Below are 15,299 nucleotides of genomic sequence, written 5' to 3' on the forward strand. Positions count from 1 at the left end.
ATGCCACATCCATCAGCAGCGGGGCACGGGAATGCACTCAGGGCCCCGTGTCACCACAGACGGAGATACCAGGAGCAGCCTTGCGTCCCCCATGTCCCCACTCCCAGAGGTGGCAGGAGCGGCCCTGGGTCCCTCAGACTGAAGTGCAGAGTCCGAGTCCCCATGTCCCCACAGCCAGGAAGGAGCTGGAGACCGCAAACGTCTCCGAGACCGCCGACCGCCTCCGGGGTCCTCCTCCGTCTCAGAGCCACCACCGAGAGGGAACCAGAGCGGCGCAGCCGGGGCCGCTCCGCCCCGCGCATCTCTATGGTCACCGCGGTGCGTCTCTATGGCCGGCCGCTGGAGGACCGCGCGGTGACATCAGTATGGCGGCGCTGTGGCCCTGGGGGGGGAATCAGTTCCGGCAGCGCGGCGGCGCTCTGGGCGGAGCTCTATGGCCGCTGAGCGCTGTGTGAGCGTGCGTCTCTATGGTGGGGCGGCGCTCTAGCCCGCGCTCAGTGGTGCGGGCGGGGCGGCGCGGGGCCGAGGCCGCCATGGCCGCCATGGCCGGCGCGGGGCCGGGCCCGGCGGAGGGGCCGTGCGTGCTGTGCTGCGGGGAGCTGGACGTGGTGGCCCTGGGCCGCTGCGAGCACCCCATCTGCTACCGCTGCTCCGTGCGGATGCGGGCGCTCTGCGGCGTCCGGTACTGCGCCGTGTGCCGGGAGGAGCTACGGCAGGTGAGGCCGGGCCCGGGGCTGGGGCTGGGGGCCGCGGGCCGAGCGGGGCAGCTCCGGGCAGGGCCGCGCCGGGAATGGGCCGGGTGGGACCGACGGGGACGGAGCGCCCGGGTTATCCTCCTGTGCCCCGCTCCCGGGGGTGCCGCCGCCGACTGGGCCAGTGGGAAACAAAACGTGGAGAAAATGGAGTTAGAGCGAATGTTTATGGTGTGAAGTCAGCGGGGCTCGCCCTGGCAGCACAGAATGGAGCCTTTGCTCCCTGCTCCAGGAGGCTGCAGCTCTTAGGGGAGATCATGGAATCGTAAAATCCTGGAATGGTTTGGAATGCAAGGGACCTAAAGCCCATCCAGTGCCATGGCAGGGACACCTCTCACTGTCCCAGGCTGCTCCAAGCCTTGTCCAGCCTGGCCTTGGGCACTGCCAGGGATCCAGGGGCAGCCACAGCTTCTCTGGGAATCTACTTCTAGATTTCTGATGTAGCTTTTGCTGTAAGAACTGAAATTCCTTGCTGTATTTATGTCTCAGCCGGTCTGGGCTGGGGCTGGTGACTCCAGCAGCAGTTCCCGGCTGGCAGTGTGTGCTGGAGGTGGGAGCTGCGGCGCTCCGAGCCCGGGGGGCAGCTGGCAGCAAGGAGATGCCCTGGGAGGGGTGTGCGGTACAGGTGATTCGGGAGGTGCTCTGTGTTTAGCACCTCGCTTTCCTGGGAGTTAAGGGAACACGAAACGGTGCTTTTACCCTGCCAGCCTTAGACACTGAGTCACCTGGAAACTCCCGGTGCCCGTGCGATGCCCAGGGAGGAGCCGGGGGCAGGGCTCCCGGCGGGCATTGGCTGTGGCAGGGGCTGTGCTGGTGCGGGATATTTACTCTGCGAACAGCTGTGCGAGCAAAACACAGCAGGAGCGTTTCCTAACCCCGTTCAAACTCCACAGGACACGCTGCGCCAATCCCTGGCGGGTTGATAAGATGTCCCGTGGCCCTGCTGGCAGCAGGGGACAGTGCCCGAGGGAGGTGACAGCTGAGGCTGGCACAGGGCTGCGGGCACGGGCAGCTCCCCGAGGCCGTGCCTGCTGCAATGCCCGCCCCGGTGCTGTTCCCACAGGTGGTGTTCGGGAGGAAGCTGCCGTCCTTCTCCTCCATTGCCCTGCAGCAGCTGCAGCATGAGAAGAAGTACGACATTTACTTCATGGACGCCGAGGTGTACGCGCTGTACAGGTGAATGTCCCCGCGGTGTCCCCAGCGCGTGGTGGCGCACGGGACGTGGCAGGAAGTGCCTGCGGGAGGGCGGGGTGCCCTGCTCTGCTCTCCTGGCATTTGGGCAGTTCTGAGTCACCTGTGCAGGTGTGCTTGGCGAGGTGACAGCTGGAGCAGGCACTGAGCAGCTCCTGGGGCTGCTGTGTTGGATTCCCCAGCACAACGCCTTTGCTGTCTCGATAAAAATCCCTTTTGGCATCTTTAACAGCAGCAGAATTGCTGAAAACCTTCCCATTCCTTGTGTGGCTGCTGTGGAAATTGATAAAGACTTAATTACTGTTGTAATTACTGCTGTGCTGAATAAGGACTAACCAAAGCAAGGTGTGCCAAAGTATTGCATGAAGAGTAACAATGTCTTCACACAAAGATCTTAATTCTGAATGGGAGGGAAAAAAGGTGAAGTGAAAAAGCCAGTGCAGAATAAAAACGTGGCATTAGCATCGTGTTCTACAGATATTTTTCATAACAATCCTAATTGGGAGGGCTTGAGATAATGGAAAGAAGAGTGTAAAAGATGCATACAGGCAGTGGAGCTTTTTCCTTGGAGAATTGGGCATTATTTTCACCCTGATTTGGGCTGAGAATGTAACTTTAGGACATTTACAGTTTTGGCTTGATATTTGTGGGAATGAGGGAGTGGGAGTTCTCCCAGTGAGACCAGTGCTCATCTCTTCCTGGGAGCCACTGTGTGGTGGGGTTTTGGGATGGGGTTTTTCCCCTCCTTTCCTAATACAATTCTTTAATTTCAATTTATCTCTCCCCACTGTATTCTTCAGTTTCTGACAGTGGGAAGTGTACTGGAATTGGAAGTGACCCATCAGGGGAAGGGTTTGTTTCAGTTTACTCAGTTTTGCAGTGAGTTCCTGCTGTGGTTCCTGCTCCATGGCTGCTCAGCTCTGCTCCAGCAGTTGGAACCTCGGTGTAGTTTGGTTCCATCCTGTTCCTGCCATCCAGCAGAATTCTTGCAATAAGCAATTCTTGAAGTAAGCAGGTCACAACCCTCCCTGCAGATTGCAGGGGCAGCCTTAAAGCTGGAGATGCCAGGGATGGAACATTTGTGTTTTGCTGAAGGTGTGGGGGTGCTGAGAGGGAGTTGGGTCATTTTTGGGAATCTCTCTCGTCCCTCAGGAAGCTGCTGCAGCACGAGTGCCCCTTGTGCCCGGATGCAAAGCCCTTCAACACCTTTGCAGATCTGGAACAGCACATGAGGAAGCAGCACGAGCTCTTCTGCTGCAAACTCTGTGTTAAACACCTAAAGGTGAGCTGGGCCTCTGCTTGGATGTGTGGGAAGGAGGGAGTTTCCCTCCATGACCTCCAGGAGTTCCTGGGAAGTGGGAAGGCAGAACAGCAAGGATTTGTGTAAGTTCCCTCTTCCTGCAGTGAGGCCAGTTGCTTTATTTTAAGCCTTTCTTCTTCCATAAACTGATTAATGAAGAGGGCCTGGAGGTTCTCCAGGTTTTAAATTAAACCCCACGGTGGTGGTGCCACAGTTGGTTTGTGCCAGGTGAACTGGAGTTTGCTGCCAAAAGGGATGGGATCCAGGAGCGAGCAGGTTGACCTAAATGAACCCTAATAAGTTTGGGAACTGAGCTGAGTCTTTCCTGTGGTCTTGGAATTCCTGGAGCTGATTGAAGGGAAGTGGGAAACGAGGGCAGGACTTCCTTTGGTTTCTGGTGTCCTTTGAGCTCTGGTGAGGTGCTTCATGCCCAGGGTTCCCTCAGCACTGAGGGAACTTGTTTGCCATTTCCTCTCACAAACAACATTAAAACTGTTGCTTTTTAATTTCAGAATACTGTAGAGATTTTTATTTCAAAGAAAAAAGTCCCATCTTACTCATACCCACTGAAAAGAAACTCCTAAACTCATGAAAGCTTCAGTCCATCAGCCTTGGCAAAGCCAAACCAACCTTTTCCCAGAGCAATTTCCCAGTCCTTATCTAGGCCAGAAATAAAGGATATTCTGTTCTCAAGGCTGGGTTGATCTTTTTGGCATCTCCAGAACCCTTCCTACCAAAACAGCTCACAAGGCAGTGGGGACAGAGGGCTGGCTTAAGATACACGAGTTGTTCACTGAAGTGAATCCTCTGTGTGCAGATATTTGGGGTGGGTACTGTGAGAGGAAGGTAAAACCGGTCCCTTGGGGTTTCTAAATTTGAGAATGCAAAATACTGTTTGTTGATAAATACATAGTTAGGCTTTTTCCACTCCAGAGATTATAATTTAAATTTGTTACAGCATAAAAAGATTCCAAAGGGAAAAAAGTGAATTAAATTCATTCCCAGTGTTCAGAGAAATGCAAGTTAGATTTAATTTGAATCCATGAGTTAATTTTTACTTCCTGTCCACCAAAAATTTTAGTTGTTGGTGGTCAAACTGCATCTTTCTGAAGCAAATCTTCCACCCCTACGGATGGAGAAGTTGGACACAGCCTGGCTTGTTCTGTTTAGTTCTGTGTCCATAGGAAACAGTACAAATCTATAAATACAAATCTCTAAATACCAATGCATTAACACAATCCCTGCCCTCCAGATCTTCACCTACGAGAGGAAATGGTACTCCAGGAAGGACCTGGCCCGGCACCGGATCCATGGGGACCCCGATGACACCTCCCACCGGGGCCACCCCCTCTGCAAGTTCTGTGACGAGCGCTACCTGGACAACGACGAGCTGCTCAAGCACCTGCGCAGGGACCACTACTTCTGCCACTTCTGTGACTCTGAGGGGGCTCAGGAGTACTACAGGCAAGCAAACATTACTGATAGGAGTCCTTTTCCCAGCTCAAATTCCCCTTTTCTAGCTTAAATTATGAAGTAGAATTCCTTGGGTGTGCTATGAATTTAGGGGTAAGTAGTGTTTCAAAGCAGAGTGGAGGAGTGGCAGCAGGTTAGGTGCAATTCTGTAAATAAGTAGCCAAAATATTCACTTTGAGTCTAGTTCATGCTTTAAAATTTTCTTCATTAAATAAAGTTAATTTTGCAGCCTGACAGCAGCTGTCTGGTGTGTTACCTCTAATGGGGGACAGGATGAGAGGAAGTGTTAAGTTGCATCAGGGGAGGTTTAGATTGGATATTGGGAAAAATTCCTTCATGGAAAGGGTTGTCAGGCACTGGAAGAGATTAGCCAGGGAAATGGTGGAGTCTCCATCCCTGGAAATGTTTAAAACCATGTGGATGTGGCACCCGGGGACATGATTTAGTGGTGAACATGGTGGTAGTAGCAGCTGATGGTCTTAAAGGCCTTTTCCAACCTTAATTCTGTGATTCCTTGATCCTGCTGCTCCAAGGTTTGTGTGCAAGGGGAATAGAGGTAACTTTTTTGTTGTATGCACAACTGGATGTGCTGAGCATCTGTGGGTTTGGGTTAACACCTGGATCATGTGTTGGCTATACAGAAACAGAGTCAGCTGGAAAACATGCCTGGGATAAGGACAAATGAACCACCAGGGCTTATTCTCACTTCCCCTTGATGCCTTGAGAGTCTGCCTGGAACAGGCTGGGCAGAGCTAAAGGAATAAAGCAGGGATTTATTAAAAGGCCTCAAAGGATCCACCTTGGGCAGTGCAAGGGCCTGGCTGTGGCTACACCCAAGATGGACAATGGGTCAGGAGTTCTCACACTTTGATAAGTTTTGGTCCATTTCCATGTTGGGGTTCATTTTCCAATTCCAGCTCAGGTTGTGCAGTCCCACCCTCCCAGACTGCTCTCAGTGTCCTTGGTTCTGGGGCTGGACAAGGATTGTTCTGTGTGCCTGAGCTGTGAGGAGAACTGCTGACACTTTCTGTAGAGTTCAGAGCTATGTACCAATGCAGGGAATTCCCAAGAATGTGGGAAGTGGGAGAGCTCAACCTGAAGGCATGACTGTGTCAGAGTGAGAAGGCTCAGCTCTGTGCTTTCCCTCCGCAGCGACTACGAGTACCTGCGGGAGCACTTCAGGGAGAAGCACTTCCTGTGCGAGGAGGGCCGCTGCAGCACGGAGCAGTTCACGCACGCCTTCCGCACCGAGATCGACTACAAGGCCCACAAGAGCGCCTGCCACAGCAAGAGCCGCGCCGAGGCGCGCCAGAACCGCCACATCGACCTGCAGTTCACCTACGCGCCCCGGCACCCGCGCAGGACCGACGGTCAGCCGGGCTGAGGGGCAGGGTGGGCAGGACTGACGGTCAGCTGGGCTGAGGGGCAGGGTGGGCAGGACTGATGGTCAGCCAGGGTGAGGGGCAGGGACGGGCAGGACTGACGGTCAGCTGGGCTGAGGGGCAGGGACGGGCAGGACTGATGGTCAGCCGGGCTGAGGGGCAGGGTGGGCAGGACTGATGGTCAGCCGGGCTGAGGGGCAGGGTGGGCAGGACTGATGGTCAGCTGGGCTGAGGGGCAGGGACAGGCAGGACTGATGGTCAGCCAGGGTGAGGGGCAGGGTGGGCAGGACTGACGGTCAGCCAGGGTGAGGGGCAGGGTGGGCAGGACTGATGGTCAGCCGGGCTGAGGGGCAGGGTGGGCAGGACTGACGGTCAGCCAGGGTGAGGGGCAGGGACGGGCAGGACTGATGGTCAGCCAGGGTGAGGGGCAGGGTGGGCAGGACTGATGGTCAGCTGGGCTGAGGGGCAGGGACGGGCAGGACCGACGGTCAGCTGGGCTGAGGGGCAGGGTGGGCAGGACTGATGGTCAGCCAGGGTGAGGGGCAGGGTGGGCAGGACTGATGGTCAGCCAGGGTGAGGGGCAGGGTGGGCAGGACTGATGGTCAGCCCAGCTCCCAGGGCAGGGATGGGCACCCCACCAGGGTGGGCAGGCACCACCGCGGCTGCTCCAGCCCTGGAAGCACCCTGGACAGGCCTTGGAGCAGCCTGGACTGGTGGAAGGTGTCCTTGCTCTGGAGCAAGGTGTTCTTTAAGGTCCTTCCACCAACCAAACCAATCTATGGGTCTCATTCTCTAAGAACGCCCAGTGAATATTTCATAGGTGTGAAGATTCTTCCCAAACAAGGTAGACAGGCCCTGGAACAGGACCAAGAGCTTGTAGACCTTGAGAAGGCCTCTCCAACCTGAGGGGTTGCAGAGTCTGAGAAGGCCTCTCCAGCCTGAGAGGTTACAGAGTCTGAGAAGGCCTCTCCAACCTCAGAGGTTGCAGAGTTTGAGAAGGTCTCTCCAGCTGAGAGGTTGCAGAGTTTGAGGATAACCAGAACTTGCCCAGACAAAACCCTCTGATGTAGTTTTAGAGCTGGCCTTGCTTTGAGTAAAGGGCTGGAGCAGGTGATATCCAGACATCCCTTCCTGAATTGTTATAGGATTTTTTCCCTGTGTACGAGTTTAATGAGGACAGGTAATTTTAGAACTGCTGACTTGGTCATCAGAAAGAAATGAAGATAATTTATTTGTACCAGTATGTTTTTGCATTTTTCAGGCACAGTGTGATGCCCGCACTAGAGAAATAACTGAGAGTAATCATCCTTCCCCTCTGTTTTAGGTGTTGTAGGTGGAGATGACTACGAGGAGGTTGACAGGTTCAACAGGCAAGGGAGGGCGAGCAGGTTGAGCAGCCGAGGCAGCCAGCAGAACAGGAGGGGCAGCTGGAGGTACAAGAGGTGAGTAGCACAACCTTGTGGGGAGTTTTACTCCAGTTTAGTGTTGGCTTTTATTTACCAATTCACAATATTTTGGTGGATTAGGAGGAAGGAAGTGATACAAAATTTGGAAGCCTCTGTGGTGAATCCTTAGCTGGCAGCTTCCAGTCCAAGCCTGTGTCGTGGCTATGTGCTCAGTCATCATGGAGTTATTTTGTGTGAGGTTTCAGCTCAGGAAGCAAGCAATGTAACCCTCAACTTTTGGGTCAGATAAACTCAGAACCCTGAATTAATTCCAGCAGCTGTTTTTATGCAAACTTCTCTAAATAGGATTTTCTGAAGTAGGTGACAAGTCTGTGCAGGTTTAATGGAGTTTTTGGTCTGAGTGGTCATGAAATTCCTGTTCTAAGGACCATGCTTTTCATTGAACTAACAGATCTCTGTGTGGCCAGACTGAGTGCTTTGGAAAAGAAAGAGGGTTAAGTATTGAAATGAAACTTGCATTTCTATGTGTCTTCATCCACACCAGACCCGAATGATTTTACATCCTGCACATCTTATTTTCTTCTTTTTCTGGCTGGACGGGCAGCTGGTTCATTACTGGTGATTCCATTGGGGAAAAAAGTGCATCCCAAAGCACTCCTCTGTTGGTGTCACATGTGGATCTTGCATGTGTTGAGAGTTCATGCCCAGCCATGCCTCAAGGAGTTCCTGTGGCCTCCAAGAATGATTCCATACATTTGGAAATGAATGGGAGAGACAGGTGCCCCCTGCATCCCTGGTACTGTCTCTCCCAGTTCAGCCTGGTTTCTTCTGGCCTGGATTGTTATACCCACACGTGGAACTTGGAAATCCAGAGTGGATTGGAGTGGTGGGGCTGGTTTGGGTTTCTCAGCAGGTGGCAGCACAAGATCAGGGATGTCACCAGAGCTGGCACCGCAGAGGTGACACTGCAGCGAGGCAGTGCTCTGTGATCCTTGCTCTTTGACCAAGTGAGTCTGCCCTGTCCTGCAGGGAAGAAGAAGACAGGGATGTTGCAGCAGCAGTCAGAGCATCTGTGGCAGCCAAACGGCAGGAAGAGAAGAAGAGGGTGGAGGACAAGGAGGAAGGCAGCAGCAGCAGGGGGAGAAAGGAGGATTTGAGGGATCCCGACGTGCTCAGCTCCAAACGTGTGCCAAAGTCTTCAAATGATGTCACAGGTGAGTGTTGGACAGGTCCTGCAGCTGCAGGGCATCTCAGTGTCTGGAAGGTTCTCTCAGAAAGTTCTGCCTTAGCCATGATTTACTCATTTAAAGCATCATGGATTTCCTGAATGCCACAACATAATGGGCAGCACAGTTAATTGAAGGAAATAGTGATGCATGGATTTAAATGGTTCTTCTGGAATGTCAGTTAATGACATCACCAGCTGCTGAAAATAGGCCTTGGTGGTGCTGCAGTCATGGCCATTGATAGCCCCTGCTCTGGAATGAATGGGTTTGGGTTGAAAACAATGTCTTTGCTCTTTCTGTCCCTGTTCCAAAAGAAGCAGCTGCTAACGGAGTGCTCAGCCAGGAGGACTTTCCAGCAATCGGCTCTGCTGCAGGACCTCTCCCAGGGTGAGTCTGCAGGGCTGCAGCAGGGACAAAGCACGTTTAGAAGCTGATAGATGTGTTCTGCATATCTGGGGAAAATAATTTTCCAGATCATTTGATCCCTCCAAAGTTTCCCCTGCCCCATCCCCTCCTGCCTGGAGCTGTTTCTGTGCTGCTCACCAGCATGAGCAGCATCAGCTCCTGGCTTGATCTTAGAATCATGGAATAGAACCATGGAATATCCTCAGCTGGAAGGGACCCCTGAGGATCATCTGGTCCAATTCCTGTTGTGTCACTCTAAGTGACAGTCTGAGGGGGAGTGGAGAGCTGTGGGTTTGTGCTGTCCCTTGGAGTTCTGCTGCCTCAGTAACTCCAACCCTCTCCCTTCCCCACAGCTCTGCCCAGCCAGCTCTGGTTAAGCTTAAGGATGAAGATTTCCCAAGCTTGTCCTCCTCTGCAGCTCCCAGCATCTCATCAGGGATGTCTCTGATGTACACAGCCACTGCCAGGAAAGCAGCCTTCCAGGAGGAGGATTTCCCAGCCCTGGTGTCCAAAGCGAAGCCCACCAATAGGACAGTAACTCACATCACATCTGCGTGGAACAATGGTTCCAGTAAAAACGTAGTCAAAGCCATGTGCAACCCCTGTGTCAACCAGCCAGCCAAAAAACCATCCTTGAACACCTCCAAAGGAAATAAGAAGAGCAATAAACTCTGTGAATCGGACGACGAGGACGGCAGCGGTGGCCTGACCACCCAGGAGATCCGCAACGCCCCGACCATGTTTGACGTCTCGTCCTTGCTGGCAGCTTCTACCTCACAAACTTTTACAAAAGTGGGCAAGAAGAAGAAGATGGGGGTTGAGAAGCAGAGCCCATCGTCCCCACGCCCGCCCCAGGAGCCACCATTGCCCAGGCCAGGCACAGAGAAGCCCCCGGAGGCCGAGCAGCCCTGCAGGGCCTTCCCTGCTGCCCACGGCCCCCTCGTCAACGGGCACTCAGAGAAACCATCAGCTGCCTGTGCTGCACCCAAAGAGCCCCCCGGCCTTAAAAAGCCCCCAGGGACTAACAAATGCCCTTTACCTCAGGAAGACTTCCCAGCTCTTGGGAGCTCAGGATCAGCCAGGATGCCCCCACCACCAGGTGAGCAGGGAATGAAGCTCAGAGTCGTGGAATGGTTTGGGTGGCAGGGATCTTAAAGATCATCTCATTCCACTCCCTGCTGTGGGCAGGGGCACTTTACACTAGAGCAGGTTGTTCCAGGCTGGCCTTGGACACTTCCAGGGATGGGGAAGCACTGCTGAGCACAGCCAGCTTTGCTTGGGGAGAGCCCAGAGAACACATGGATGTGTTGTGTAAGCTCCTGGCTCTTGTGTGGTTCTGCCACCAGCTGCCAGGTAGAGGCAGCCTGGGTGTCACAGGGGGGCTGGAATGTCCTCTGGGACTCACCTCTGCCCCACAGCTGGAGGGGTTTGCTCTCTGGGGGTGGCTCCTGGATGTAGAGCTGGTTTTTCCCTGTCCCCAAGGCTGACACATCCGTGTGCTGTGCTCCAAGATCTGCCTTGGAAGCCGCTGCGGGCAAAGGGAATCTGGCTGTGTCCTGTCCCTGCTGGCACTTGTCACTTCACTTCCTCCTGTGCTGGCAGAGGTTTCCTGCCGTGCTTTTAGCCATGACCTTGTGAAGGCAGGGAGACAGGAACAAAGGTGACCTGGAGTGGTTTTCATGGCAGAGGGGTCACATCGGGAGGCGCCAGCACCGCTGTTTGTGCAGCCCCTGCTGGGAGAGGCCAGGCTGGGTCTGCTGCCTCCTCCTGTGGTTTGTGTTCACTTTAATAATGCAAAAGTGTTTCTCATTGTGACTTGGAGTGGGCTTTCAAAATTATTTTCCATTGAGAAAGTAAATGAATAATTAAAGCACTTTCTCTGTAGAGGAACATCAGCCACTCTCAAGTGCTTCTTGAAGATTTTTTTTTAGGTTTTCTCCAATATAGTGATGTCTGCACTGCAAACTCTGCTTGGTGCTTCTGCAGAGTGTCAGGCTCTGGTGTGGGTTTTAGCCAGGGGTCTGTGGGTGCTCTAATTCCTGTCTCTCCCTGCTTGCCTCAGGCTTTAACTCCGTGGTGCTGTTGAAGAACCCTCCTCCGCCTCCGGGCCTGTCGGTGCCTGTCAGCAAACCCCCCCCGGGCTTCGCTGTCATCCCATCCTCCACCATCTCTGAACCCGTCACTACAGCTCTGAAAGAGTGAGTCAGGGGCCTGCCAGGGGCTGTGGGACCCCTCACACCTCCCTGGTGTCACAGGGCTTCAAACAGCACACGGGGGGTGATCTAAGGGATCAGCCAGGGGAGGTTCCCGTTGGGAAGTCCCAGGGTGCTGGGGGTTGGATTCAGGAGAATTGCATAAAACAGCTCTGTGTAGTTACAAGTCTGAGGAACTGCAAACCTGTGCAATGTTTTGGCTGCTCAGACCTTGGCCTATCCTGGATTTATTTGGGAATCTGCAGCTCCAACATATTCCTGTACTTCTCATCAATTCTGTGGGAGTCCCAGCAGGAGGGTGCTGAGGTTTATTCTCCTGGTGACCTTCACTGCTCTGGTGGTCTTTCAGGATCTGCTCTCTGGTTTCTTCTGGGACAGAAAGAGGAGTTTTTGGAAAAAGGGGAGGGAAAACTTTGTGTCAGTTTCATACAGAACCTGAATTATCCGTTGGTTTATTCACAGTGAGGTCTTTGCTCAGATCTTTCGAGTGCACCCAGCTCACAGAGCAGCTCATCAGGGCCATGTTAAACTTGGATTTTAAACATTCTGCTTGTGTAAAGCTGGAATCTGATATGGAAATCCCATATTTTATTATCCTGACAAGACAGCTGTGTGCTGCTTTTGTGTAGCTGGGTGGAGGAAGGACGTGCAGCTGTAAACCATAACAGCCTTGTGATTTATGTCCCAGGACATCTTTGTGTGACACAAACCAGTGTCAGGGTCACTTCTGGTCTTTTCCAATACAGGCCAAAATCCTGTCATGGATCATACTTGATACCTGAGAACTTCCAGCAGAGGAACATCCAGCTCATACAATCCATTAAAGAATTTCTTCAGAGCGACGAGTCCAAGTTCAATAAATTTAAAACTCATTCTGGGCAGTTCAGGCAGGTGAGTGGCTTCCCAAAGCCTCCCTTTCTGGGAGGCCTGAATTCCAGTGGGATGTTTAATAGATAAATACTCATTTTCCTCTGATTCTTGCCCTTCCCTGTCCCCTGCAGGGGCTGATCTCTGCAGCTCAGTATTACAAAAGCTGCCGGGAGCTGCTGGGGGAAAACTTCAAGAAGATTTTCAAGGAGTTGTTGGTGTTGCTGCCAGACACAGCCAAGCAGCAGGAACTGCTCTCTGCCCACAACGACTTCCGGCTCAAGGAGAAGCAAAGCTCCAACAAACCCAAAAAGAACAAAAAGAACGTTTGGCAGACGGACTCCCCCGCCGACCTCGACTGCTGCATCTGCCCCACGTGCAGGCAGGTGCTGACCCAGCAGGACGTGGTGACCCACAAAGCTTTGCACCTGGAGGATGAGGAGTTCCCCTCGCTGCAGGCCATCAGCAGGATCATCAGTTAGCTCTGCCCAGGGCCAGCAGCCAGGCTCTGGCTGTGGCTGTGCACTTTGGAACGAGGTTTGGCAGTAGCTGGGGGCTGGTGCCCTTGGGGCAGAGAGGAGCAGGTGATTTGGGAGGCCCTCCTGGGCACAGGGGTCAGGGGAATGTGCCAGAGCTCGTCCCCACCCTCTGTCTGAGCTCCCAAAGCTGGGCTGGGGTTAGGCTGAGCTGCAGGGGGACGGGCAGGGCTCCTTCCTCCTGGAACATGCAATAGCTGGGAATCCTTCTGGATCTGCAGAACGACAGGGGACTCACTAGGGGAATAAGCTTCTGGTTTGGGGGTTTCTTTCTGGTTTGGGGGTGGGGGAAGTTTATGGATCGCTGAAACGAATGGAGGTGGCTTCCCTTATAACATTCTGATTTTTTTTTGTGCTATTTCAGTGAAAATCACACTAGTCAGGGGTAAAAGGTGCAAGAGAGAGTGCTGCTCCCTGGGCTGTGTGACCAGGGGAGCTGCACACACTGGGCTGCAGTTTCCCTTTCTGCAGAGTCACTTCTGCTGCTTGGAGAATTGGGCCGATCTGTGCAAGATTTGAAGCTGCCTCTGACTTTTCCTGTAAAGTTCTTTCAAGAAGCTGATTTTGTAGCCCTGCATGTACAGTAACAGCATTAAGGCTTTACTCTCCGTAAAGCACACGGGAATTTTATTTAATGACTGCCATGTTTCTAATTTCTTGGATGTATTACTGGTGGGAGCTCCCAACAGCATCCTGGGACATTAAATGCTGCTGATTACTGACCATGTTTTCTGCAGTGCCTTTAAGTGCATTTATCTGTTTACAGTAGTCTGACACCTGCAGCTCCCTGGGTAGCACCGGGCTGGCTTGGCTCCTGTTCCTTGGCACCCCCAAATTCCACCCCAGAGGAAGAGGGGGATCTCTTCCTCCTGTCAAGTGACTCCTCCAGCAGCAGCTCTGAGCTGATGGAGTGCCAGGAGTCCCCCCTGGCTGTAGTTCAGTGTCTGATTCTCTCCCAAATCCAGGTTTAGTTATTTCTGAAGTGTAGGAACAAAGCTCACATTAAGTTATGTAATTTGTAGTGATGAAAACACAGCTTTTCTAGCATCATCATTTCTATGGAATCGAGCTCAGAGTATTACCCAAGAGCTACTCCTGCCCACAGCCACTCTTCCTTGCCTTACATGTGTTATTTTTGCTTGCTCTCAGGCTGCAAAGTGCTTTGGGTTTCTTTTCTTGAATATTTAAGACTGTTGTGACCACCTGTGCACGTTGGGTTTGGCCCAGAAGGGGCTGGGGAGGGTGATTTGGGTGCACGAGCCCCTGGCAGTCCCTGATCCTCACTCAGGATCGTGGAGCTGATCCTGGTCCCTGAGGGAGCTGGGTGCTGCCACCACTTCCAGCCAGCAGCTGTCCCCATTTGGTTTGCAAAGTTCAGGGAGTGAAATGTCTTCCCTGGAGGAGCATCTTGTCTTCCCTTGGGTTTCAGTTCCTTCTCCATCAGCAGCTCTGAGTTCCCTGGGAGGTGCTGCTGGGAGTTCCCTCGAGCTGCTGCATCTCTGGGGCCTGATGTTGCAGTTTCCTTGTTCCTTGTGCTCACCTGATTCAATAAAGTTATTACCAAATTTTTTTTTTTTTTTTTCTATTCATTTTTAGCTCTTTATTGAAAATAAGTTGCAGTTGGTTACACAGACACCGAAAATACAGAATCACAGATTGTTCTCTCAAAAGATATTTTTATATATATAATATATACAAAATTGTAAACATTTTAAACTTATTTCCATACACAGTCCACTTTATACTACACTGCACAGAGGTTAGTGACAACTGCAACTCCTGGAAGCGTCTGCTCGGACAGAGGTATTGGCAAAGAAACTGAACCAGCAGCCCCCAGGTGGGAGCTGTGGAGATTAAAACTCTGAAAGGAGCTGAGGTTTGAATGTGTATTGCAACAAAATCCAGGCAGCTGAGCTGGGGCTTCAAGTTGAGGCAGCGAGGGCTGAGCCTCCCTGAGGGGGAGAGGGGCTTGTGACAGACATGGGGACAAAATGGGACTGAGAATGGGACCGGGGGGACCAGAGCCACCTCTTGGGGAGGGGTCTGAAATGCACAGCAGTGTTTATTGAGAGAAATTCCCATTGCATGGAGCAGTGATGGCAATTCCCAGGGAACAGAGGGCAGAGCCAGGAGCCAGCGCTGTGCCAGGGAGGGACAGGGCAGCCCTGGGAGGGCCTGGTGGGCAGAGAACAAACAGCACTGCTGGGGCTCACTGGTTGTTTTGGCATGGACTGGTGGGAATCTCGTCCCAAGAGCAGAGAGATCCCAAATGCTGCCCTGTAGAGGGAGGGCTTTGCTCTCAGGCTCTGCTCCAGCCCCTGGCACACAGCAGGTAATGCAGGGGGAGGATGTTTTTTACTGAACATCACTAAAGCAAAGCTTCCACCTTTGCTAGGAACAGCTTGAAATGTTGGCCAAAACTCCAAATCTTTTAATATGCCTGAATGCACAGTGCATGATGGGGTGAGCTCAGTGCTGAGGAACAGCGGGGCTGTGACAGAGCCTCCTGGAGCAAGAGGCTGGGTGGGGCTGGAATTCTGCTCTTCAC

The 15,299-nt window shown here is 52.9% G+C and overlaps 1 protein-coding gene across 2 annotated transcripts; it reads left to right on the top strand.

Moving 5' to 3' along the window:
• The first annotated feature begins 467 nt into the window (after positions 1-467).
• Positions 468-14,316, top strand: ZNF598 (zinc finger protein 598, E3 ubiquitin ligase). 2 transcript variants are annotated; one of them, XM_063171548.1, is made up of 12 exons: positions 468-716; positions 1,816-1,928; positions 3,096-3,225; positions 4,496-4,707; positions 5,869-6,086; positions 7,423-7,540; positions 8,534-8,718; positions 9,045-9,117; positions 9,489-10,234; positions 11,198-11,333; positions 12,095-12,239; positions 12,350-14,316. In XM_063171548.1, the coding sequence occupies exons 1-12, from the start codon at positions 468-470 to the stop codon at positions 12,695-12,697; spliced, it is 2,673 nt and encodes an 890-aa protein (XP_063027618.1). In that variant the 3' UTR covers positions 12,698-14,316. The 2 variants fall into 2 exon arrangements, with proteins under 2 accessions (XP_063027618.1, XP_063027619.1); XM_063171549.1 differs by having other exon boundaries at positions 535-716; positions 9,048-9,117.
• The last annotated feature ends 983 nt before the right edge of the window (positions 14,317-15,299 follow it).

The sequence above is a fragment of the Melospiza melodia genome, chromosome 18, assembly GCF_035770615.1.
Source record: "Melospiza melodia melodia isolate bMelMel2 chromosome 18, bMelMel2.pri, whole genome shotgun sequence".
NCBI lineage: Eukaryota > Metazoa > Chordata > Aves > Passeriformes > Passerellidae > Melospiza > Melospiza melodia.

Coding starts and splice junctions, on each gene's coding strand:
- ZNF598 (XM_063171548.1), top strand. CDS start 468: ATGGTGGGGCGGCGCTCTAGCCCGCGCTCAGTGGTGCGGGCGGGGCGG. Junction 1,929..3,095: donor GAGGTGTACGCGCTGTACAG/GTGAATGTCCCC, acceptor CTCGTCCCTCAG/GAAGCTGCTGCAGCACGAGT. Junction 11,334..12,094: donor GTCACTACAGCTCTGAAAGA/GTGAGTCAGGGG, acceptor TTTCCAATACAG/GCCAAAATCCTGTCATGGAT.